The sequence below is a fragment of the Tachyglossus aculeatus genome, chromosome 1, assembly GCF_015852505.1.
Source record: "Tachyglossus aculeatus isolate mTacAcu1 chromosome 1, mTacAcu1.pri, whole genome shotgun sequence".
Classification (NCBI taxonomy): domain Eukaryota; kingdom Metazoa; phylum Chordata; class Mammalia; order Monotremata; family Tachyglossidae; genus Tachyglossus; species Tachyglossus aculeatus.
The window spans coordinates 138020222-138046839 of NC_052066.1; the positions used below are offsets into that span (position 1 = coordinate 138020222).

The 26618-nt window shown below is 44.7% G+C and overlaps 1 protein-coding gene across 1 annotated transcript; it reads right to left on the reverse strand.

Moving 5' to 3' along the window:
- Positions 1-1102: 1102 nt before the first annotated feature.
- YIPF4 (Yip1 domain family member 4) lies at positions 1103-26618 on the reverse strand. Its single transcript, XM_038743929.1, has 6 exons — positions 26501-26618; positions 12965-13118; positions 9541-9712; positions 7725-7802; positions 4269-4382; positions 1103-1747 (listed from the first exon to the last, which is right to left on the reverse strand). The coding sequence occupies exons 1-6, from the start codon at positions 26577-26579 to the stop codon at positions 1610-1612; spliced, it is 735 nt and encodes a 244-aa protein (XP_038599857.1). The 5' UTR covers positions 26580-26618; the 3' UTR covers positions 1103-1609.

Consider the following 26618-nt stretch of genomic DNA (forward strand, 5'->3'; position numbering starts at 1 on the left):
ATTCTACTGTATTCTCTCCCAAGTACTAACCACACGGTGGGTGCTCAATAAATACTACTGACTGATAGGAATTTTATGGTATTTAAAATTTTTTCCAAGACCAAATAACTCAGCATTCACATTTGCAACTTCTCATCTCAGTGTTTAAAGCTTCCTAAACGTGAAGCTCCCAATTTTATATTCATTTTGAAAAAGCCGACGGTTTAAAACACTTGAATTTCGCTTTCTACTGTCTGTAACCTAGACAAAGGATATCTGAATATTTTGACATCTAAGAGCAACAGTTGCATACACATTATGAGAGGCTGCCTTTGTTTTCATAAAATCAATGAAGATCTTGATTGGAAATAATCTGATTATCCAGGTTTTCAAAATAGATACTATTTGTAAAGAAAATCGTCTAAAGTTATAAATCGAGTGGTCTTGGGTAGAAAACATCAGTTTTAACTAGCTGAACCAAGCCTAAATATTACAAACTTACATACAGCACATGTACAGAGAATACTGAATTGAGTATTAAACAGCTTTATATGGTCATGACCCTGACGGTTCATTAAATTAGTGTGATGGGATTCATGGCTAAATTCTCAACATTATCTTTGCAAAAGGTGTACCCTCAAAAGCACCTTATATTTGCTAACACGTGATGGCATTAAAAGCAATACAGATCACGTCTGGATAAAACACAGGGCTGGAAAATATTTCGTTTCATTTTTCCACATGGAATAAGTTCAGTGTAACCACGTGAGTTTAAGTTTCCCTTATTTTTAATCTCTGACATCCACAGAATTTGACAAACGTCAGTGTCACACATTTTAAAATTAAAAACAATTTGCTTTTGCTGCACTTCATTATTCTAAGATCAATCATTTCTGATAAACATCACAAGGCGTCCCTCTTCCCATTCCTTTGGTCAGAAACGTAAAGAGGAATTTTAAATCCAATTCTTGGGTCTTGAAAAGTCATGAACCCAATTTATGGCATTACCGAAAATTTTCAACTTAGACACTGTGGAAGCTGCGCAAGATATAAAAAAGCATCATGTACAATTTATTTAAACAAATCTGAATTTATAAAACTGGATGGCCAAATTAAAGAGACAACAAATTTAAAGTATCTTCATTTTTAGATGATGGCGAATAAGGACTGTTTCATAAATATATACAAACATAACATACATGTATACTCACAGAATCTGCCATGTGAAAAAAGTCAACTTTTTAAATGAAAAAAAATTGCACTCATAGTAACAAGATCTTCTCATATTCCACGTTCCATTTAATATAATAGCTTAGCCCTGGTGCTTTTGGCACAGATATTCAGCTGTGTATTGTCACAATCTCATAAACATGGTACCCTCATATTTTATTCACTGAAATCAGAAGAATCTTAAACAAAACCTAGAATTCTGATACAAACCTAGATAGCTACGGTTGTTTAATTAAATAGTACGAGTAGGCTGTTGGACCATGAATCCGTCTTGTCGACTGGAACATCGGGGACTCCTTCATCATCACTCGGTGTCTCTCCATCCTCTTTCAACATGAAACTTACCCACCTGCACAAGAATCCACTATTCCTGCTTCCGCCCATGTCCAGCTCCTTGCGATCACACCCCGGTGTATAAGGACAGGAAATAAATATATAATAAAAAGATTGGATATATCAGGAGCGGCTTCTTGGACTTGAATTCTTCGCCTACTAATAGTGAAGCGGCACTGTAGGCAGCCCAAAAGACTCCAAACAGCTTAAAAAAGAAAAAGCGTGTGTTTTATTGGTATCAGTAAAAACATACAGAGAGTGTGCGCAGAATACAGAATTGAGTATTAAACAGCATTATATGCCACGACCCCTATGGTTGATGAAATCAGTGTGACGGTTCTCATGGCTACTTAGAAATTCTCAACATTATCTTTGCAGAAGGGGTACACTCGAAAGCTCCTTATATTTAAGATATATATATATATATATATACACACACATATATATATATATATATATATATATATATATATATATTAAGATGTCCTTAAAAGCAATACAAAGTGTTATAAAACACAGGATAACGCTGAAGAGTTGACCACGTGTACATTGTTTCGGAACCCTTCTCGTCTTAGCCAACGTACCTATAGAGATGTATTTACAGGGCGATCGTTATGACTACCGTGGGACAATTTCTGGAAAAAGTCACGTGGAAAAAAAACTTCTGAAAATCTACTGCCATGCAAAACGATGGGTCGATTTGGCACCCTTTTGCCTTCTCTTGGCACCGACATAGCTAAGGAAAGCGTCGCCTAAGGGAAAGAGCACAGACGGGACTAGGGGAGTCAAGAGGCCTGGGTTTTACATCCGGCTCGGCCACTCGCTCCCGAGTGACCCTGGGCAAATCACTTAACTTCTCCGGGCCTCGGTTCCTCAGCTCTTCAATGGGGATAAAAAACCTGTTCTCCATCTGTTGAGTTCAGGGGGTTCTCTGGACCAGAGTCCCCCCTACCCCTTCACAAGCTCTCCGGAGTGGGAACGGGCCAGAGCTGGATCCCTCTTGCTCCGCCTGTCGCTGGGGTGCCCAAGCCTCACCTCCCCACATTGGAAAAGGCTGGAGGATGAACTCCCTACTTTGTAAATATTGAGAATTTGGGGGCTTTGCTGTTATTCGTCTGGAAGGGGAAGGGTCAGAGCAAAGGAAATGAAGTACCACGATGCCAATCCCAAGGGTTAGCTCAGACGTCTGTCTCCACCCCACACATTAGGCCCCTTGTGAAGGGGACAGTCTTCAATTTACCTCTTCCTTGTACATCCCCAAGAAACTACTACAATCAATTAATCATATTTAATGAGTGTTTACTGTGTGCAGAGCACCGTAATAAGTGCTTGAGTGAATACAAGATTGGCAGACACAATCCCTGACCAAAATAAGCTCACTACTATGGCATAAAATGATCACTCAAAAGGTATTAATATAAAAAGATAAAATTTGAAGTGCAACGTTTCATTCTTCTTCACCTGCAACTTTTCCTGTTGCCTTTAGCTACTTACAGTCAATAAAACCTATCTTGGACTAAAGACCAGTACGAATTAGCAAAACACCTCAGTGGTAATAGTTCTGTATGTTCCATTTTTTTCCCCTTTGTTTAATGGTATTTATGGTTTACTACGTGACAGGCACTGTACTAGGTGCTGGGGCAGATCTAAGTTAATTAGATTGGACATAGCCCACATCTCACACGGGGCTCACAGATTTAATCCCCATATTACAGGTGAGGCAATTGAGGCGAACAGAAATTAGGTGACTTGCCCAAGGGCACACAACAGACAGGTGGCAGAGCTGCGATTAGAACCCAGGTCCTTCTGATTCCCAGGTCCTTGCTCTATCCACTAGGCCACACTATTCCTCACTTACTATATTGGAAGAATGGGTTGTACGAAAGCCCTATTCAAATGGGAGACTGACAGAGATTTCGACCTCTCTACCCTTTTCTCCCTTGCACTTTTCCCCACCTGTCTTCCCCAGCCCACCCAGGCCCAGCCACGAGAGCACAGGATTGAGGAAGTATAACCTCCGATAAGACTCCCGTTGTCTATCCAGCAGCACCCTCTCCTCATCCTCTAACCCCTTTTGAGGGAGAACACAGGGGTTCAGGGCTAAATGAAGTCTGACATCCTTCCCTCTCCGCACTTTGCTCCTATCTTCTGCCTCCCCTCTCTCTCTTCCTCTAACTCAGCCCCCTCCTTCTCTGCTCTTTTTATCAAAAAGTACCAATACGGTATTTGATAACCCCCAGGTAACTGTCATTCTATAATCACAGGGACTGGAAAGGGAAGAGCACACAAAAGCTTTTGGAATAAGGAAACTTCCATCAGCACAGACGCAACAAGATAAGGCGTTCTCTTTAGGTGTGTTAGAGATAGCACAGAGGGCCTGACCTGAAATGGCCTGTTCCTCTTTCAGGGAGTTTGTGAGGGGATTTGGGGGGACCCTGGCTCAGGGAACCCCTTGACTTCGGCATCAGGGTGGGTAACTCGCAGCTGTGGTACTGTAGGGTACAGCACAAGTGCCCGCTCTCGCCCTCCCCACCGCCCGTGAATCAGGGCCTGAGTTTCAGTGGCTAAATAGGGGAGGTGGAGTGATGAGATTATGCTCCTCCCCCTCCTCCAAGGGGCACAAGGTCTTCGGGAGTAAATTGGAATTCTATCCCTAGTGAGAGATGCCCATTTCCCGGTGAAGGATAACATTACATTAATGAAACACGAAGCAGTAAATTACTTACTTTTATTAGTGTTGACACGACTTCAAATGACCCAACCACCAAGAGCAGTGGGGCAATTACAATGAGAGGAAGTAACGAATAGCCGATGACTCCTAGAACTTGACCGTATGCAACCTGTGAATTTTTAAATTACGTAAAGTGACCAAAGGCACGGCAGAAGTACAGATTTTTTTTTAACTCATTTTAAGAAATTGCTTCTTTGTAATTTTCCCAAACTACTCCTTTAGATCACTGCAGCCTGATGTCAACTCTAATCAAAATAATACTTCTACACATGAAAAGGACGACGGAGAAGGAGGATGGCCTAATGGAAAGAGCACGGGCTTGGGAGTGAGAGGACCTGGGTTCTACTCCCAGCTCTGCCACTTGTCTGATGAGTGACCATGGACCAGTCACTTCACTTCTCTGGGCCTGAGTTTCCTCATCTGAAAAATGGGGATGAAGACTGTGAGCTCCACGTGGAACAGGGACTGTGTCTAACCTGATCACCTTGTAGCCTCTAGACTGTGAGCTCACTGTGGGCAGGAATGTGCCTGCTTGTTGTTGTACTGTACTCTCCCAAACGCTTAGTACGATGCTTTGAACACAATAAGAGTGCACTAATTATGACTGAATGAATGAATCTACCCCACCACTTAGAACAATGCCTGGCACGTAATAAGCACTTAAATACCATTTAAAAAAGAAAAAGCTTGCTGAATGTCAGATGGAGCCACTGGTCCGACCCAAAAGGGCACTTTTCCTGTTTCAAGGTTTTCATCCGGTTCTCCACAGAGGGAAGAGAGAAGGTGGTGAGGGAGAACAATCTGGGATCCCTACTGAGTTTCATATTGATCAGTGATGGGCCTGGGAATCAGAAGGTCATGTGTTCTAATCCGAGCTCTGCCCCTTGTCTGCTGGGTGACCTTGGGCAAGTCACTTCACTTCTCTGTGCCTCAGCTACCTCATCTGTAAAATGGGGATTGAAACTGTGAGCCCCACGTGGGACAGGGACTGCGTCCAACTCAATTTACTTGTATCCACCTCAGGGCTCAGTAAAGTCCCTGGGACATAGTAAGCGTTGAACAATTACCATCATCATCATCATCATCATCATCATGTGCGACTCTGGATTTTAAGATGGGAAGGCACAGAGATGCCCCAAGCAATCCCTTGCCTCCGGGGCCACTGGCACAAAGCTTCCTGTCACCTGAGGCCAGGGGCAAGGACCCTGTCATCGTTCACCCTTTTGCCAGCTCTGGAGGCTGGGCCTCAATTCAGCCCAACCGTCGGAATAACAGTGCTATTTAGTCCCTCGGTTCTAGCTATCTGCGTTTCATAAATGAAAAAAGGAAAAGACTCACTGGAAAGATGTTTTACATAAAGCAAAAATGCTGAAAAAAATTAGAGAATTTCCTTAAATAATAATAATACTGATGGCATTTATTAAGTGCTTACTATGTGCAAAGCACAAGCTGCCTGGTCACCTAAGCCCAGAGATGGCTCGTGCTACGGATGTACTCTGAAAAACCGAATGCCTTTATTAAATACCGCTAAAGATAAGCCTCCGTTCCCACACTAAAGGACCTTTCCATCTATATCTGATCGATGGTATTTACCGAGCACTTACTATGCTCAGAGCACTGGACTAAGCGCTTGGAGAGTACCATACAATAGAATTAGCAGACAGAAGACACAACCACGGACTGCAGAAACAGTACAGAGAAGCCAAGTGCTTCTACAAATTTTTTCTCCAGGCCATTCCTAGGCTCAGAAACAGGAAGTGTAGAAAAGGACTCACTGGTCGAGGGGTAGAGGGTGAAATTTCTTCTGGCCCTGAAGAAATCCGGGCCAGGTTTCACTGCCTCTTTGGTACCTCTCTCTAATTTTTCAGGAATCTCAGACACTTGACCTTGGTTTAGCTTGGTTGCCGACAGGCTGCGGCTGCAGAAGTTCTTCCAACCTGGCTCAGGCTTATCAACCCAAAGACAGGAGGTCCTCCTCCCTGCTGTATCTAGGTGAAAATCCTCCTGGGATATGTCTATTCAGGCCACAGCCTTTACTCGGGTCACAACTACTTGCATCCAGATTCCATTCTTGGAGGAATCGAGGAATAGACCCACTAGCCGACGGGAATCTTGGGAGAGTCCGGTTACTTTCACGAATTCATGACGGAGGACCTGGAGATGGTATTTCAATGTATTCCTTCATTCGCTCGATCTTATTTATTGAGCGCTTACTGTGTACAAAACATGCTACGCACTTGGGAGAGTACAAGGTATCAATAAACAGACATATTCCCTCCCCACGGTGCGTTTGCTGTCTAGATGGGGAGAAGTACATTAACATAGATAAAGAAATTACAGATATAGAAATAAATTACGTAGAGCCTTGCCAGCTCAAAATTCTGAAGAGTTTGGACTCTGAATCAATCAATCAATCGTATTTATTGAGCGCTTACTGTGTGCAGAGCACTGTACTAAGCGCTCGGGAAGTCCAAGTTGGCAACCCTACCCAACAGTGGGCTCACAGTCTAAAAGGGGGAGACAGAGAACAAAACCAAACATACTAACAAAATAAAATAAATAGAATAGATATGTACAAGTAAAATAAAGAGTAATAAATATGTACAAACATATATACATATATACACGTGCTGTGGGGAAGGGAAGGAGGTAAGATGGGGAGATGGAGAGAGGGATGAGGGGGAGAGTTGGGGCAAAGCTTAAACTACCTTACTAGAGGAATCGTGAGGGAGCTGCATGTGTGTGATGTGAATGTTAGATTGTCTGTGTGCTGTGGGGATCTGACCTGAGGAAGAGCAATATAGTCGTCCTCAAACACGCAATGAGTAGCACAAACCTGCCCCCACAATTGCCACAGGCCCCCCTCCCCTAATGGACCAGCAGAAGGTCTGACCCTTTGAGGTGGGGCAGGAGTGGGGAAGAAAGGGAAAGCAAGACATCTGGCTCGGGGCCGAACAGAGCTTTACATTACACTTCTTTTCAGACCTGAAAACCGGAGCTGGAATGCTCTGGTATTTCAGGTTTCAAGATCGCTGCAAAAATTAGGAAGCAAAAAGGCTAGGGAAATTGATACTCAAAATAAGGTCAGAATTTTTTTCAAAGTTCCAAATGAATCTGCATTAGATTCCTCTTCAGTCAACTTAAAGCCATGCAAGGTACCTGGAATTATCAGAGTTTAAACTCTTTTAAAGTTCAAAGCAAGGCTTAGTAAAGAAAGGGAGACGGACTATTTTGCAACTTTCACGGTTTAAAAAGCTGTTTGGGATAGAAGCCAGTTCACAGAAAAATGTTCAGTTTCCCTAATATTAATTTTGGTTAAAATGAGCAAATAGCAGAGGCTTATGATTTTTCTTTTTTAAAAAAATGATAATCAAACCCATAGCACCTGCGGCTTCTATTTCCCACAGTTCTACCGCAGAGGCATACGACAAATTCCTCAAAAAGTACTTACTTCTCCACCGAGGACTCTGGCCAACAAAAAGATGGTTAGAGAGCCAAATATCCAAATGGTTATGATCCATGAAACAACCTTGATAGAAAATGAGACGATAAAACCCCATACGATTAATTTCTTTACTTGTGCAGTACAATGAAAAGTCATCATTGGCCTTTTAAAACTAAGAATATAATATACCTCCCATCCTTAGGTAAAGAACTGCTCGAGGCAACATTTTATAGGAAAATTTCAACTTCCCCAAACTTTAGGGAAGGCTGAGTTCCCCAATGTCCCTGCCACCACAATCCCTCTACCCCGACCTCCACCTTCCATCATTCCCAGCCACCTCTCAAAAAGACATCTCCCACCTGCTTCGAAAATTTACCCCCCTTCCAGCTGGGCAAGGGCTTTCTTCAATGGATATTCATTCATTCATTCAATTGTATTTATTGAGCGCTTACTGGGTGCAGAGCACTGTACTAAGCACTTGGGAAGTACAAGTCGGCAACGTATAGAGACGGTCCCTACCCGACAACGGGCTCACAGTCTAGAAGAGACATCACACGTCTCGATAGAGACATCACTTTTGTGGGATTTCTCTTTTTGCCCATCTCTTTTCATTATAAGCTCATCGAGGCCGGACCTCCGTCGTCTTGATTCTCCCGCTAATCTCCCTCAAAGTCTGGCCCGGGGCTCGGCCATGGAGGCGTTCGAGAAGTGCCGTAGCGATGATGAGGACAACGCTGTTCGGCTCGGGTCGTTCCCCTTCCCACCACTCTCCTCAATGAAAGAAATCGGTAACTGTACACAACCACGTTCTCAGCTTTTGAAGTTTGGAGACAGCATGAATAAATAGCCAGAGAGCCTCCAAGCACCTAATACAGTGTTAGGCATAGAAAAGGCACATAACCACTGACAGTAATAAAAAAATAAAAGGGAGAATACAAGTATTTTACTCTAAATGTCTGAATATATGGATCTTAAAGGAATATCTTGAACCAATACCAGATTCCCTCTTAATACCTTTACAGAGCTGTATATGAAGTGTAGTTTAAAAAAAATATATCTGGTCACGACCCCCCACCCCCACCCCTTCACGCCTCTGGCCTGCCGCTCCCTCCCCCTTCATATCCAACAGACGATCACTCTCCCCACTTTCAAAGCCTTGTCAAAACTGCATCTCCTCCAGAAGGCCTTCCCCGACTAAGTCCTCATTTCCTCTTCTCCCTCTGCCTTCTGCATCACTCTTGGATTTGCACCCTTTATTTGCCCTACTCTCAGCCCCAGAACACTTAACATACATATGTGTAACATTTTTTTGCAGTAATGTCTGCTTTTTCCTCTGGACCGTAAGCTCCTTGTGAGCAGGGAACATGTCCACCAACTCTGTTACACTGTACTTTCCCAAGTGCTCAGTCAGGTACCCCACACAAAGAAGTGCTCAATAAATGCGACTGATCGATAGGCAATGATGGCAGATAAAAGTTCAGATGTCTAAACAACACACAGTCTCAATTATCCAGGTCCTGGAAATGATCTGAAGCAGATTCACTATTTTCCCAACTTTCCTTCTTTCCCAACAGGCTTTGATCTCTCCAAAAAGGAAAAGGAACAAAGTCTAACTGGAGAATGACAGGCTTGTATTCTGGCATTGGCAGATACTTCTCCCTAAAATCTCATTATTGGCTCAGTGAGGCTCCCTATTGTCCAACTGTTCTATTATTCGAGGTACTCTCAAGTCTAATCTCCCACAGATACCCATGTTACGACCGCACTTAGGACCCATCCCACAAGTTTAGAATGTTTGAAATAAACGATACGGCATACTTACCCTGAATTGTCCATATAATGAAATCATTGAAAAGAAAAGGACAACAGCTAAAGGGCCCCAAAAATCTGGATTGTCTCTCACCACTTGTCTATTGAAACCAAGTGACGGCATTGGCATCAATACACATCGGATCTTGTAGTAAATATCCTTCAGGTCGATGTCCAGTTCCTCCCTAAAATTTGAAAATGGGGATCGTTGACAATACAGTTTTTGATGTCGGGCTGGTTGCAGAGCAATTTCAGAAAAGGGGCATTATCAGGATAAAATCGGAAAATCAGTTCATGACGGTGTGCTCCACTCAGCATCAATGCGCTTCACATACAGAGTGATAGGGAAGCAGCCCGGCACGCCAGCGCTGCCAATAACCCATTTGGACTCCCTATCCAACCTCCCTGCTCGATGCGCAAATCCACATCCTCAACTCCATCCTCTCTGCTGAGCTCAGCTCCCTCGCCCCCGTGCCCCCCCGCATCAATCTGGCACCACCGATCCCCAGCCCTGATTCGTCGGCACGGTGTCCTAGTCTGCTACCACACTTGGGACTCCGAGCGCTGATGGCAGAAATCCAGGCACCAGGCCAACTTTGGCCTCTTCAAAGTCATAATAATTCTGCCAACCTCTTCCATTCAGGAACGCTACTTCTCCTCCCTCGTCCGTCCCCATGCCCTAAGTCCCCACCAGTTATTCCAAACTATTAACTCCTGAAATCCTCGGCATGCCCACCTCCCCCTTACTCCTGCCCCCGCAATGACGCTGCCCACTGCTTTTATCGTCAAAATCAAATCTGTCAGGAGAGACCTCCCCAACTCTGCCCCGCACCTGCCACTCTCATCAGCATCATCAATCGTATTTATTGAGCGCTTACTGTGTGCAGAGCACTGTATAAGCGCTTGGGAAGTACCATCACTCATAAGATATCTTGCCTTTCCCCCACCTGTGCCTCACTTCTTACCCTCTAAAAAACGTCTGCTCCCTTTTCTTCCCTTCCCAACCAACCAGTCGATGGAATTTATTGAGTGCTTACTGTACGTGGAGCACTGTCCTAAGTGAACATGGGAAAGAACAATACAAGAGACTTGGTAGGCACAATCCCTGCCCACAAGGAGCTTCCAGTCTAAAGGGAGAAACAGATACTAAAATACATTGCGGGAAAAGGCAGAGGGTATGGAAGAATACATACATAAGAGCCACAGAGATGAGGATGGGGTGTATATCGGATGCTTAAGAGGTATAGATCTGAGTGCACAGGTGACACAGAGGGGAGGACGATAGGGAAAATGGGGGCTGAGTCAGGGAAGGCCTCTCGGAGGAGAGGGGATTTGAGGAGTGTTTTGAAGCTGCTCACTTTCTGAGGGCTCCTTCCCTTCCATCTTCAAGCGTGCCTAGGTCTACCTTACCCTGAAAAAAATCCTTCAACATAACTTCCCTGGATTGGTTCACACAGACCTCTCCTGGTTCTCTGTCAAATCCTTCTCAGTCTCTTTCACAGGCTCTTCTACTTCCTGCAACCTGACTGTGGGTGCCTCTCAAAGCTGTATTCTGGAGGCCTTTCCCTTCTCACTGTACACTCACTCCCTCGGGGTGCTCCAACCACCAACTCTATACTGATGACTCCTAAAATCTACCTCACAAGCCCTGATCTCTCTCTTTCTCTGCAATCTCATATTTCCTCTTCCCTCCACACATCTTTCCATGGATGCTCCAGCCAGCACCTCAAGCTCGGTATGTCCAAAAACAAAATCTTCTCTCTCAAATCCTTTCCTCCACCTAACTTTCCCAACTGAGGTGACACCACCACCAACATCCACTCCATCTCTCAGGCCCATGCTTAGGTCTCCTGCCTCTCTTTCAGCCTGTCGCCAAACCCGATGGGTTTTCCTTCCCAGCCTTTCCAGCACTGTCCCCTTCCTCATCATCCATATGACCACTGCGCTGGTCCAGATGTTTGTCACATCCCAGCCTAACAACTAAAACAGACACCTTGACCATCTTTTGGCCTCCAGTCGCCTCCCCTCTCCTGTCCACACTTCACTCCTCTGTCCAGATCATTTTTCTAAAGTGGTCTGCACATCTCCCTCTTACTCAAAAATCTCCAATCGCTGCCCATTCCTTTCCTGACACTGGGTTTTAGGCACTCAGTCGGCTCTCTTCCCCCATAATTATCCACTCTCCTCTCCCACTATTGCCAACTTGCACACTTCATTCCTCCCAAGCTAACCCACACGCCGTGTCTGGCTTTCATGAGTCCCAACACCAACGTTTTGTGCATTACGCTTCCCTCTGCCTTCTCCCTCCACATCTATCTTCAAAGCCCTCCTGAAAGCTCATCATCTCCTCAAGGTCTTCCCTGATTAACTGTGAATCTCTCTGCCTTATATTTCCCTCCATTTCCATTTCAGCATCTCCCAGCCACTAAGGTACTTGGGCGCTTGCACTCCCCCACAGCACTCATGCACATATCACTGCTCTCTATTTCTCTCACCTATATGCCGTTGATTTTAATATTTGTGACCCCCCAGTAGATTTTAAGCTCCTTGAGGGGAGGGATCATGCCTACTAATTCTACTTTAACCTTTCAAGTGGTTAATACAGTGCTCTGCACACAGTAAGGTGGTTTGATTGAGTGGCAGTATTTTTGATAGATTGGTTGAAAATATACAACATATATTTTGTACATATTATATATACATATATACACACAAGACCTCAACATTTTGAAACAAATATTTTTGAAAATGTAAAATGGGTAATTCCATTGTCCAAGGACAGAATGCCCTCCCCACTATCTGTAATTTATTTTATTGTCTGCAAATCCTTTGTGGGCAAGGATCATGCTTACCGCCTGTATTGTATTTTTCCCAAGCACTTAGTCCAATACTGACATACTGTATGTATCTTTATATTATACATTATAAACTACTTATTTATTCATATTAATGTCTGTCTCCCCCTCTAGGCTATAAGCTCATTATGGGCAGGGAAGGTGTTTGCTAATTCTGCTGAATTGTAATAATAATAATAATAATAATTAAGGTATTTGTTAAGCGCTTACTACGTGCCGAACACTGTTCTAAGCACTGGGGTAGATACAAGGTAATCAGGTTCTCCCATGTGGGGCTCACAGTCTTAATCTCCATTTAACAGATGAGATAACTGAGGCACAGAGAAGTTAAGTGGCTTGCCCAAGGTCACACAGCGGACAAGTGGCGGAACCGGGATTAGAACCCACGTCCCCTGACTCCCAAGCCCAGGCTCTTTCCGCTAAGCCAGGCCAAGCGCTTAGTACAGGGCTCTCCACATAGTAAACACCCAATAAATACCATTAATTGACTGAATGCTCTGCTCATAGTAAGCACTCAAGAGATACCATTCACTGACTGGTTGATTGTAACTGTCAAAGAAAAATGGTATTAGTTGGACATACAAAAGAGGCTTGGTATCTTCGGGATCGTCATCTTCCACTTCCAAAAGCCAGCCGTAACCTCTTTGCCTTAGAAATGTAGTTGCTGTAGATTCCTTCATGAAGTCTCCACCGAGGTTTAGCTTGACATCTGGAGAGGCTATCGATCCACTCAGATCTTAGGAGAAAAAAAATGGGAAAAAAATAGGAGGTAAAATTTTCCTTGCCTTAACAGAAAAACAGTGCTACTTGTAACAGTTCAATATCTGAGCCACGATGAACTCGGCTCAAAAATTTAGTATGCGAGCATACAAAATAGAAAAGACAACTTTAAATACATAAAATCTGAAAGGACAAAAAAGCCGACAAAAATTCCTTCAAGATCTTCCTAGGTTTCCTTTCTCCAAAGGAATTTTTAAATATCCACTGACACTTCAGTGCAAAATGCAAAACTGTTCCCGAAAGAGCCGAAAAATGAGTTAACCCCATTTAATTTACCAAGACAGATGAGAAGCGGCATGGCATGGCCCAGTGGATTCAGCCCAAGACTGGGAGTCAGGAGACCTGGGTCTAATCTTGACTCTGCTATGTGCCTGCTTTGCGACCTTGGCCAAGTCACTGATCCTCTCAGTGCCGGAGTTTCCTAATTTGTAAATTGGGGATAAAATACCTGCTTTCTCTCCTGGTTAGACAATGAGGGCAGAGGACTGTTTCTAATCTAATTATCCTCTATCTACCACGTGCTCAGCACATTGCTTGGCACGTAGTAAATTCTTAGTACCCTTATTATTTTTAAAACCTGAAACATACCGCTCTCTAAATTTGACCTGCACTCGGCCACCAGCTCTTAAAAGGGACCTCCTATATACTATTGCTAGTGTGTTTAAAAACAACAACAACAAAAACAGTCTGGGTTTTACACAGGAGGAAGAGAAAAAAAGTCAAAATACATCTATTGAGAGTAAAAGTATTTCACTGGATCACCTTGCTTTAAAACAGGTACATCTATGGACTTCTTGTCCATAGATGAAGAAAGCCAGAAATGTAGATAGTGTGCTGAGTCATCTAAAATCTCTTATCTGTTCTAATCCATTGTTTTTTTACGCCTTTGACTTTTAAGGATTCCCCATCTGGTCTTGTGGAATTTTGCCAAATTAAACACATAGAAGTTTTCATTCTGATGCAAAGAGTACAAGTCAGAATGTTGTCCTTTATTATCTCTCCTTAATTGAAGGGTCGGAACTATGACTGTCCAAGATATTCACCATCGTGACATTTCGTGGGCAAATGTCCTTACTTTTGACGACAACACTCTCAAATTTCTTCCTCTGATCTCTCTGGCCTAGTTTCAGTCAAGCCTAAGATCACTGGTTTGAAATAACGAAACGCTTTCCATGACAAAAGATGCCCCTTTCTTGGTCTCCTGTACAGGACATTTAGTCATCTCTCTTCCAATTTGATCGCCAACACCATAAATGCCAAACACGGTCCCTATGTCATCATTCACATTACAATTAAGAAAATTAAAACCACACCCAGGATCAATACTGTGGGCCTCCATTTAATATTTCTTCCTATTTTGTAACTCTGAAACCAATTCGTCGTCAAGATGATCTCAAACAATAAAGGTATGAACAATAACATTTTGCATTATTCTAAAGAAATGTTAGCCTTTCTTGTAAAACCCAACAAAATCCTACCTTATCCTATTTCAAAATGTGTCTGACAACAGCAGTAATCAGTAAATGTAGATTGACAGGAGGACAGTAGGATCCAGGTTAAAGAGCAAAGTACTGGAATCTGAGCCCCAGGCTTTAGTCCCAGCACTGACCCTGGTCTGCTGCGTAACGTTGGTCGAAATCACATAACCTCTCTGGACCTCAGTTTCCTCACCTGTAAAATGGATATAAAATCTCAATCTCCCTACCTCTCAGATGGTGAGCTCTGGGTGGGACAGAGTGTGACTGATCTCATTATCTTGTATCTACCCCAGCACTCAATACAGTGTTTGGAACTGAACTAAGTGCTTAATGAATACCAAAAATAACAAATACCAAAATTAATGACCCTGCTCCTTAAGCGTTTACTAACTAGAATATAGAATTATGATCGTGTGGCTGAAAGATAAACTGAAAACCAGCCAGCTATAGTGCCTCGCTGTGGAGTGCTTATCATAACTTGACAGAATCTATCCGCATGATTTATTTCCACAATCCTTCCACCCCTCATCTTCAAAACTGAAACGAAAACACAGATTGGGATGATCACTCTTGACCATAATTTACAAGAAATCCTGGGAGTTTCAGCAGCATTGTGACCACGTGACCCTACTGAAAGGGGATCATTACCAGAACTCACTATTCTAACAAGTTTTAATCTGAAGCTGTGACCCAGTTTGTGTCTTTCTGCTAACAGAGATGTGACACTTCTCTTACATTTGTTTTAATTCTCCACCACAACATATAAATTCATGGAGGCACTACTGAGAAAGTGAAGAAACCACAGAACAGCCAAAATGCATGCTTTCAATACGTTTTTTGACTAGAACTATACTTTGTGACTCAGACACAATTGTGAACCAGAGAACGACCTTTTCACTATGTGAGCTCATTTGGATTTGCTTGTGCCATGCTATCAAAAAATTGTGTGCATGCATGTACGCACAGACGGGTACACATGCGGGACACTGGCACTTCAGCATGAGTTTTCCTTAGTGGGTGACGTCGCAACAACACAGGCCTCGCATTACACAAGAACCCCATCTATGGCCCACTTCTAACATCTAGTACCTCAAAATCTTGAGATCTTCAAATTCACAAACCTCCTTTGGGACACTCAGAGACTGACAATTTGACATGACATTGCCCACAAATCAAAACTGATTATTGTAGTCAGGTTAAAAAGAAATTTTCTGCACAATCAGGTAACGAATATCATTTGGCTACATGAACTGGGAGAAACCCATGATTCATTCATTCATTCATTCTTTCAATCAATCGCATTTATTAAGCGCTTACTGTGTGCACAGCACTGTACTAAGCGCTTGGGAGTTCAAGTCGGCAGCATATAGAGACGGTCCCTACCCAACAAAGGGCTCACAGTCTAAAAGATAGAAACAGATGTCAGGTAAGCAGCGTGGCACAGTGGAAAGAGCAAGGGCTTGGGAGTCAGAGGTCGTGGGTTCTAATCCCAGCTCTGCCACTGATAAACTGTGACTTTGGGCAAGTCACGTGACTTCTCTGTGCCTCAGTTACCTCATCTGTAAAATGGGGATTAAGACTGTTAGCCCCACGTGGGACAACCTGATGATCTTGTATTTCCCCCAGCGCTTAGAACGGTGCTCAGCATACAGTAAGCGCTTAACAAATGCCATCATTATTATTATTATTATCATTTGGAAGTCTACTTAAATGCCAACTCCAGTTTCATTTTAATTAGCTACTCATTTTTAAAGTTACCAGACTGTTCATGTAAAATTAAGCAGATAAATTTAAATTAATCTCTTCTTATGTAATAGTAACTTGACTGGATACAAGAATCTTTAATGTTATGAAGTCAATTCTATGGGATGCTATGCTGCCTAACTGTTTCTGGATGTACATGGCAAATAACTCAATTGAATTATCACATTTATTTACATAACCGCATCACATTTCTGCAGACCCAAGACAGGGTACGGGCAGGAGGAAAAAGCAGAAGGAAAAAAAGAGGAGGGAAGGAGGGGAGAAGGAAGGAATTCCCAGTGTGAGTCTGTATGTGTGCCATTAGTGTGTTCTTTTGTTACTGGTATTTGATAAGTGCTTACTGTGTGTCAGGCACTGTAGAAAGTGCTGGGATAAATTCATTCATTCAATAGTATTTATTGATCACTCTGTACTAAGCACTTGGGAGAGCACAGTTCAGCAATAAACAGAAACAGTCCCTGCCCACAATGAGCTTACAAGACAATCAGGTTGGACACAGTCTATGACCCCACATAGGGCCCACAATCTTAATCTCCATTTTACAAATAAGGTAACAGGCAGAGAGTGTTCTGAGCTATCTCTTCTTCATTCATTCATTCATTCAATCGTATTTATTGACCGTACTGTGTGCAGAGCACTGCACTAAGCGCTTGGGAAGTACAAGTTGGCAACATATAGAGACGGTCCCTACCCAACAGTGGGCTCACAGTCTAGAACGGGGAGACAGAGAACGAAACAAAACATACTAACAAAATAAGTAGAATAAATATGTACAAGTAAAATAAATAGAGTAATAAACATGTACAAACATATATACACATATACAGGCGCTGTGGGGAAGGGAAGAAGGTAAGGCGGGGCGATGGAGAGGGGAAGGAGGGGGAGAGGAAGGAGGGGGCTCAGTCTAGGAAGGCCTCCTGGAGGAGGTGAGCTCTCAGTAGGGCCTTGAAGGGAGGAAGAGAGCTAGCTTGGCAGATGGGCAGAGGGAGGGCATTCCAGGCCATGGGGGTCGACGGCGGGACAGGCGAGAATGAGGCACGGTGAGGAGATTAGCGGCAGAGGAGCAGAGGGTGTGGGCTGGGCTGGAGAATGAGAGAAGGGAGGTGAGGTAGGAGGGGGCGAGGGGATGGACAGCCTTGAAGCCCAGGGTGAGGAGTTTCTGCCTGATGTGTAGGTTGATTGGTAGCCACTGGAGATTTTTGAGGAGGGGAGTAACATGCCCAGAGCGTTTCTGGACAAAGATAATCCGGGCAGCGGCATGAAGTATGGATTGAAGTGGGGAGAGACAGGAGGATGGGAGATCGGAGAGGAGGCTGATACGGTAATCCAGACGGGATAGGATGAGAGCTTGAACGAGCAGGGTAGCGGTATGGATGGGGAGGAAAGGGCGGATCTCGGCAATGTTGCGGAGCTGAGACCGGCAGGTTTTGGTGACGGCTTGGATGTGAGGGGTGAATGAGAGCGGAGTCGAGGATGACACCAAGGTTGCGGGCTTGTGAGACGGGAAGGATGGTAGTGCCGTCAACAGTGATGGGAAAGTCAGGGAGAGGGCAGGGTTTGGGAGGGAAGACAAGGAGTTCAGTCTTGGACATGTTGAGTTTTAGGTGGCGGGTAGACATCCAGATGGAGATGTCCTGAAGGCAGGACATTCTTCCTCCTCTGCTGTGTGCCATTAGCACTACTGACAAAAAATAATCTTATTTCGCCCTCAAAACAATTTGGCGGTGGTGGTAGGGAAATTATGGAAGTTACTGTAGTAAGATGGTATGAGATTTACTGAGAATTGACACCAGTCCCTGATACTCAACAGCACTGGGAAGCAGCATGGCCTAGTGGAAAGAGCATGGATCTGGGAGTCAGAGGACCTGGGTTCTAATCCTGGTTCTACCGCTTGCCTGCTGTGTGACCTAGGGCAAGGCACTTAACCTCTCTGGGGCTCAGATTCCACAGCACTAAAACGGCGATTCAATACCTGTTCACCCAGAGGTCATGGGTTCTAATCCCAGCTCTGCCACTGATAAAGTGTATGACTTTGGGCAAGTCACTTGACTTCTCTGTGCCTCAGTTACCTCATCTGTAAAATGGGGATTAAGACTGTGAGCCCCACATGGGACAACCTGATCACCTTGTATCCCCCCCAGCGCTTAGAACAGCACTTCACACATAGTAAGCACTTAACAAATGCCATCAGTATTATTATTATTATTCTTACTTTGGTTGTGAGCTCTAAGTAGGGCAAGGACTGTGTCCAACTTGATAATCTTACATCTACCCCGTGCCTGGCACAAAGTAAGCACTGAATAAAATGAAATTATTGTGTAATAGTAAGGTTTTGGGACAAACGCCGTAAGAAATTGTAGCAGTTTTTTCAGTTGTCTAAATCAGGTTCTTCTCCCTCAGCTCTTTGTGCCAACAGACAGGTGAATTAAGCAGGCAACCAGTATCCTGTGTTTTGTGTTCTGGCAAATACCCAACAAATGAATTAGCCATGTATTTTCATAGTACCTAACAGGTGCCAAGCTACTTTCAATCTAAAAAGCAGAGCAAGTTGGTATTGATTTTGTAACCAGGAAACAATCCCAAAACAAATACAAACCTAGGCAAACTAGACTGAAGAGGAAAAAAACAATTCAAGGTATGACGGTCTTCCCACTTTATTCACTTTAAATCATCATCATCACTGGCATTTACTGAGTGCTTACTCTGTGCAGGGCACTGTACTAGGCGCTTGGGAGAGGACAGTACAATAGAATCGGCTGACACGCTTTCTGCCCACAATGAGCTTACAGTCTAGAGAGGGACTATAAGCTTATTTCATCTTTACTGGCCAAGAGGAAAATCTCAGCACCTATAAAGAATCATCTTGTTCCTGTTAAACTATAAGACTACCTAGAACGGTCACCACGTTCTTGCTTCAACAAAAGTCAGTATACTTTGGAAGTTAGATAAGGGATGTGGGTTATACTGGGGGCAGGGGTGACAGCAGCTGGAGGGAGACAAACACCATGCTTCCCTTCTTTACTGTGGGAAACGTCTGTCCAACAGTTTCCCAATTACCTCAGCCTTAATTGCACCTAAATCATCATCAATCGTATTTATTGAGCGCTTACTGTGTGCACAGCACTGTACTAAGCGCTTGGGAAGTACAAATTGGCAACATATAGAGACAGTCCCTACCCAACAGTGGGCTCACAGTCTACAAGAGGGAGACAGAGCATTGTACCAAGTGCTTGGGAGAGTGCACTATAACAATAAACAGACACATTCCCTAAATCTGCTCCAGCTATTCTGCCTGGCTAGTAAGAGGGCTACAGCCACATACCTTGGGATGGATGTCAAGAAGGACAACCAGCATGACCCATTAGAAGGATCAAAGCCTAGAGAAAGGGGGACGAGCCTGGGAGCCGGAGGATCTGGGTTCTAATTCCAGCTCCGCCACATAGCTGCTGTGTAAATTTGGACAAGGCACATCACTTCTCTGTGCCTCTGTTCCCTCATCTGCAAAATGGGGTTTCAACACCTGTCCTCCCGCCTACTTACACTGAGAGCCCCATGTGGGACCCGATTAGCTTGTAGATCTACCCCAGCACTTAGTACAGTGCTGGCACTTGGCGCGTAACGAACACCACAATTATTAAGCAGACCCCCTGTTTCTCCAAGCATCCCAGGCCTGGCCCAGTCAGTCAGTCAGTCATATTTACTGAGTGCTTACTGTGTGCCCTTGGGAGCAATAAACAAACAAACCCCTGCCCACGACGTGCTATGACATTGCTCCCGATGTTCTGTATTATTACCGAATTTGTTAAGCGCTTATTGTGTGCTATATGGATTCAAAAGCTGGACAGAAAAAAAAACCCAGGATAGAAAGAAAATTGATTCTTTTGAAATGTGGAATTGGAGAAGTCTTTTGCAAATACCACGGACTGTCCAAAAAACAAATAAATGGATTTTGGAGCAAATTAAACCCAAGTGGTCTATGGAAGGCCAAATGACTTGACTTAGATTAGCGTATTTTGGACAAATAATCAGGAGGACTATATCTCTGGAGAAGACACTTATGCTAGGAAAATTCCAGGGAAAATGTGGAAGAGGTAAACCGGCAGTTAGATGGATAGAGACCGTAACAACGATAAAGAAGAACCATTAGAAAGGTTGCGGATTATGCTAGAGGCCAGGACTTTCTGCAGACAGTATATCCATGGAGTCGCTATGAATCATAAATGACTCGACGGCACTTAATAACAATAATTATTATTACGTGCAAGGCACTGATCACTGGGGTGGATACAAGCAAATCGAGTTGGACACAGTCCCCGTCCCACGTGGGGCTCACAGTCTCAATCCCCATTTCACAGATGTGGGAACAGAGGCGCAGAGAAGTAAAGTGATTTGCCCAAGGTCACACAGCAGACAAGTGATGGAGCAGGGATTAGGACCCAAGACCTTCTGAATCCCAGGCCCGGGTGCTATCCACTATGCCACGCTGCTTACAGTGCTCTGCACACGGTAAGTGCTCAATAAATACGACAGAATGGAGCGGTGACCGATGGCTGGCTGCCCCGGAGGAGGCCACAAGAGGATGAGAGTGCTCAATAAATATTATTGTGGCTGCTGCTGACAAACACTCCTCACTATTAGCTTTAGATTTCTCCATCCCCTCGCCCCCTCCCACCTCACCTCCCTTCTGTCCTTCTCCAGCCCAGCCCGCACCCTCCGCTCCTCTGCCGCCGCTAACCTCCTCACCGGGCCTCGTTCTCTCCCGTCCCGCCGTCGACCCCCGGCCCACGTCCTCCCCCTGGCCTGGAATGCCCTCCCTCCGCACATCCACCAAACTATCATTTTTCCTCCCTTTAAAGCCCTACTGACAGCTCACCTCCTCCCGGAGGCCTGCCCAGACTGAGCCCCCTCTACCTCAGCCCCCACTCCCTTCTGTGTCACCTCCCTTTGCTCTTCCCCCTCTCCCTGTCTCACAGCACTTATGTATATATGTACATATCTATAATTCTATTTATTTATATTGATGCCTGCTTGCTTGTATTGATGTCTGCCTCCCCGTCTAGACTGTGCGCTTGTTGTGGGCAGGGATTGTCTCTGTTGCCATATTGTACTCTCCCAAGCGCTTAGTCCAGTGCTCTGCACACAGTGAGTGCTCAATAAATACAACTGAATGAACTGCTGAATTGTACTTCCCAAGCGCTTAGTCCAGTGCTCTCCACACAATAAGTGCTCAATAAATACGATTGAAGAATGAATCATCATCATCATCAATCGTATTTATTGAGCGCTTACTGTGTGCAGAGCACTGGACTAAGCGCTTGGGAAGTACAAGTTGGCAACATATAGAGACAGTCCCTACCCAACAGTGGGCTCACAGTCTAAAAGTGGGCTCATGAATTGTACTTCCCAGGTGCTTAGTCCAGTGCTCTGCAGAGGGAGCGCTCAATAAACACGATGGAATGAGTGAATGAACTGTACTTCCCCAGCGCTTAGTCCACTGCTCTGCACACAGTAAGCGCTCAATCAATACGATGGAATGAATAAATGAAAGAAGCAGCATGGCTCAGCGGAAAGAGCCCGGGCTTTGGAGTCAGAGGTCGTGGGTTCTAATCCCAACTCCGCCACTTGTCAGCTGTGTGACTTTGGGCAAGTCCCTTCCCATCTCTGTGCCTCAGTTCCCTCATCTGTCAAATGGGGATATGAGGACTGTGAGCCCCAGTGGGACAATCTGATCACCTTGTATCTACTCCAGCACTTAAAACAGTGCTTGGCACATAGTAAGCACTTAACAAATACCATCATTATTATTATTATTACTCCAGCGCTTAGAACAGTGCTTGGCACATAGTAAGCGCTTAACAAATGCCATCATTATTATTGTTACTCCAGCACTTATAACAGTGCTAGGCACATAGTAGGCATTTAACAAATGCCATTATCATTATCATTATTATTATTACCCCGGTGCTTAGAACAGTGCTTGGCACATAGTAAGCGCTTAAGAAATGTCATCATTATTATTATTACTCCGCTGCTTAGAACAGTGCTTGGCACATAGTAAGCACTTAACAAATGCCATCATTATTATTATTACTCCAGTGCTTGGCACATAGGAAGCGCTTAACAAATGCCATCATTATTATTATTACTCCAGTGCTTGGCACATAGGAAGCCCTTAACAAATGTCATCATTATTATGATTATTATCACTCCACTGTTTAGAAGAGTGCTGGGCACAGAGTAAGCGCTTAACAAACGCCATCATTATTATTACTATAGCACTTAGAACAGTGCTGGGCACGTAGTAAGTGCTTAACAAATGCCATTATTATTATTATTATTATTATTATTATTATTACTACAGTGCTTAGAACAGTACTGGGCACATAGTAAGTGCTTAACAAATATCACAATTACTATTATTGCTCCAGCACTTAGAACAGTGCTTTGCACATAGTAAGCGCTGAACAAATACCACAATTATTATTATTACCACCACCAGTGCTTGGCACATAGTAAGCACTTAACAAATAATAATAATTATTATTATTACTCCAGAACTTAGAACAGAGCTGGGCAGCTCACCTCCTCCAAGAGGCCTTCCCACACTGAGCCCCGTTTCCTCTCTTCCTCCCCATCCCCCTGGGCCCTACCTCCTTCCCCTCCCCACAGCACCTGTATATATGTTTGTACAGATTTACTACTTTATTTTTTTTACTTGTACATATTTACTATTCTATTTATTTTGTTAATGATGTGCATTAAGCTTTAATTCTATTTGTTCTGACGACTTTGACACCCATTTACATGTTTTGTTTTGTTGTCTGTCTCCCCCTTCAAGACTATGAGCCCGTTGGTGGGTAGGGACCGTCTCTCTACGTTGCCGACTTGAACTTCCCAAGCGCTTAGTCCAGTGTTCTGCACACAGGAAGCGCTCCATGAAAACGATTGAATGAATTGCTGAATTGTCCTCTCCCAGCGCTTAGTCCAGTGCTCTGCACCCAGTCAGCGCTCCAGAAATACGATTGAATGAATGAATGGTCCTTTCCCAAGGCTTAGTTCAGCGCTCTGCACCCAGTGGGTGCTCCGGAAATACGATTGAATGAATGAATGAACTGTCCTTTCCCAGCGCTTAGTCCAGTGCTCTGCACCGTCAGTGCTCCATAAATACGATTGGATGAATGAATTGTCCTTCCCCAGCGCTTAGTCCAGCGCTCTGCACCCAGTCAGCACTCTAGAAATACGCCTGAATGAATGAATTGTCCTTTCCTAGCGCTTAGTCCAGCGCTGTGCACCCAGTGAGCGCTTGATAAATACGACTGAATGAATGAATTGCTGAATTGTCCTTTCTCAGCGCTTAGTCCAGCACTTTGCACCCAGTCAGCGCTCCATAAATACGACTGAATGAATGAATTGTCCTTTCCCAGCGCTTACTCCAGCGCTCTGCACCCAGTCAGCGCTCAATAAAGACGATGGACTGAACGAATGACTATACTGTCCAAGCACTTAGTCCAGTGCTCTGCACCCAGTCAGCGCTCCATAAATACGATTGGATGAGTGAATGAATTGTTCATTCCCAGCTCTTAGTCCAGTGCTCTGCACCCAGTCGGCGCTCCAGAAATGCGACTGAATGAATGAATGAATGACCTGCTGAACTGTCCTTTCCCAGCGCTTAGTCCAGTGCTCTGCACCCAGTCAGCGCTCCAGAAATACGACGGGATGAATGAATGAACGAACAGTCGTTTCCAAGCGCTTAATCCAGAGCTCTATACAAAATAAATACGATGGAATGAATGAGTGAATTGTCCTGCCCAAGGACTTAGTCCAGTGCTCTGCGCACAGTCAGCGCTCAATCAATACGATGGAAAGAATGAGTGAATTGTCCTGCCCAAGCGCTTAGTTCAGTGCTCTGTGCACAGTCAGTGCTCAATAAATACGACTGAATGAGTGAATGAATTGTCCTTTCCCAGTGCTTAGTCCAGTGCCGTGCACCCAGTCAGCGCTCCAGAAATATGATGGAATGAATAAACTGTCCTTTCCCAGCGCTTAGTCCAGTGCTGTGCAGCGAGTGCTCCATAAATACGACTGAATGAATGAATTGCCAAATTGTCCTTTCCCAGCGCTTAGACCAGCGCTCTGCACCGTCAGCGCTCCATGAATACGACCGAATGAATAAACTGTCCTTTCCCAGCACTTAGTCCAGCGCTCTGCACCCAGTCAGCGCTCCAGAAATACAACTGAATGAATGAATGAATGAATGAACTGTCCTTTCCCAGCGCTTAGCCCAGCGCTCTGCACCCAGTCAGCGCTCAGTCAATACGACTGACTGAATGAATGAACTGTCGTCGTTTCCCAGCGCTTAGCCCAGCGCTCTGCACCCAGTCAGCGCTCAGTCAATACGACTGACTGACTGAATTGTCCTTTCCCAGTGCTTAGTCCAGCGCTCTGCACCCAGTCAGTGCTCTAGAAATACGACTGAATGAATGAACTGTCCTTTCCCAGCGCTTAGCCCAGCGCTCTGCACCCAGTCAGCGCTCAACAAAGACGATGGAATGAATGAATGACTTAGGCTGTCCAAGCACTTAGTCCCGCGCTCTGCACCCAGTCAGCGCTCAACAAAGACGATGGAATGAATGAATGACTTAGGCTGTCCAAGCACTTAGTCCAGCGCTCTGCACCCAGTCAGCGCTCCAGAAATACGACTGAATGAATGAATGAACTGTCCTTTCCCGGCGCTTAGTCCAGCACTCTGCACCCAGTCGGCGCTCTAGAAATACGACTGAATGAATGAATTGTCCTTTCCTAGTGCTTATCCAGCGCTCTGCACCCAGTCAGCGCTCCAGAAATACGACTGAATGAATGAATGGTCCTTTCCCAGCGCTTAGCCCAGCGCTGTGCACCCAGTCAGCGCTCTAGAAATACGACTGAATGAATGATTTGTCCTTTCCCAGCGCTTATCCAGCGCTCTACACCCAGTCAGCGCTCCATAAATACGATTGAATGAATGAATGAATTGTCCTTTCCCAGCGCTTAGTCCAGCGCTCTGCACCCAGTCGGCGCTCAATAAAGATGATGGAATGAATGAATGACTAACACTGCCCAAGCACTTAGTTCAGCGCTCTGCACCCAGTCAGTGCTCCACAAATACGATTGGATGAATGAATGAATTGTCCTTTCCCAGCGCTTAGCCCAGCGCTCTGCACCCAGTCAGCACTCAATCATCATCATCATCAATCAATCAATCGCATTTATTGAGCGCTTACTGTGTGCAGAGCACTGTACTCAGCGCTTGGGAAGTACAAATTGGCAACACATAGAGACAATCCCTACCCAACAGTGGGCTCACAGTCTAAAATCATCATCATCAATCGTATTTATTGAGCGCTTACTGTGTGCAGAGCACTGTACTCAGCGCTTGGGAAGTACAAATTGGCAACACATAGAGACAGTCCCTACCCAACAGTGGGCTCACAGTCTAAAATCATCATCATCAATCGTATTTATTGAGCGCTTACTGTGTGCAGAGCACTGTACTCAGCGCTTGGGAAGTACAAATTGGCAACACATAGAGACAGTCCCTACCCAACAGGGGGCTCACAGTCTAAAATCATCATCATCAATCGTATTTATTGAGCGCTTACTGTGTGCAGAGCACTGTACTCAGCGCTTGGGAAGTACAAATTGGCAACACATAGAGACAGTCCCTACCCAACAGTGGGCTCACAGTCTAAAAGGGGGAGACAGAGAACAGAACCAAACAGACTTACAAAATAAAATAAATAGAATAGGTATGTACGGGTAAAATAAATAGAGTAACAAATATGTACAAACATATCCAGTCAGTCAGCCCTCAGTACACACGACGGAATGAATGGGTGAGTGAGTGAAGCCCACTGTTGGGTAGGGGCTGCCTCTCTATGTTGCCAACTTGTACTTCCCAAGCGCTTAGTACAGTGCTCTGCACATAGTAAGCGCTCAATAAATACGATTGATGATGATGATGATGAAGACGAGAAGTGAGGTAAAGTAGAGTCCTGACAGGACTCCGGGCCTCCTCGGGGCCCTCACAGGAAGCTCCGCCCTCCCTCCGTCCCCTCACCTCCCGCGTCGGCGGAGGAGACGAAGGTGAAGTCCCCGCCGGTGGGCGGGTAGGGCTGCGGGGACCCCGACGGCTGCATCGCCTCACCGGACCCGCCTCTGAGGAGAACACGACGACC

Excerpts from the sequence above, each read along its gene's own strand:
- YIPF4 (XM_038743929.1), bottom strand. The coding sequence starts at position 26,579 with ATGCAGCCGTCGGGGTCCCCGCAGCCCTACCCGCCCACCGGCGGGGAC. Across the intron at positions 4,383-7,724 it reads CCAGAGTCCTCGGTGGAGAA|GTTGCATACGGTCAAGTTCT; the intron begins GTAAGTACTTTT and ends AAAAATTCACAG. Across the intron at positions 1,748-4,268 it reads TCGTGTCAACACTAATAAAA|CTGTTTGGAGTCTTTTGGGC; the intron begins GTAAGTAATTTA and ends TTCTTTTTTAAG.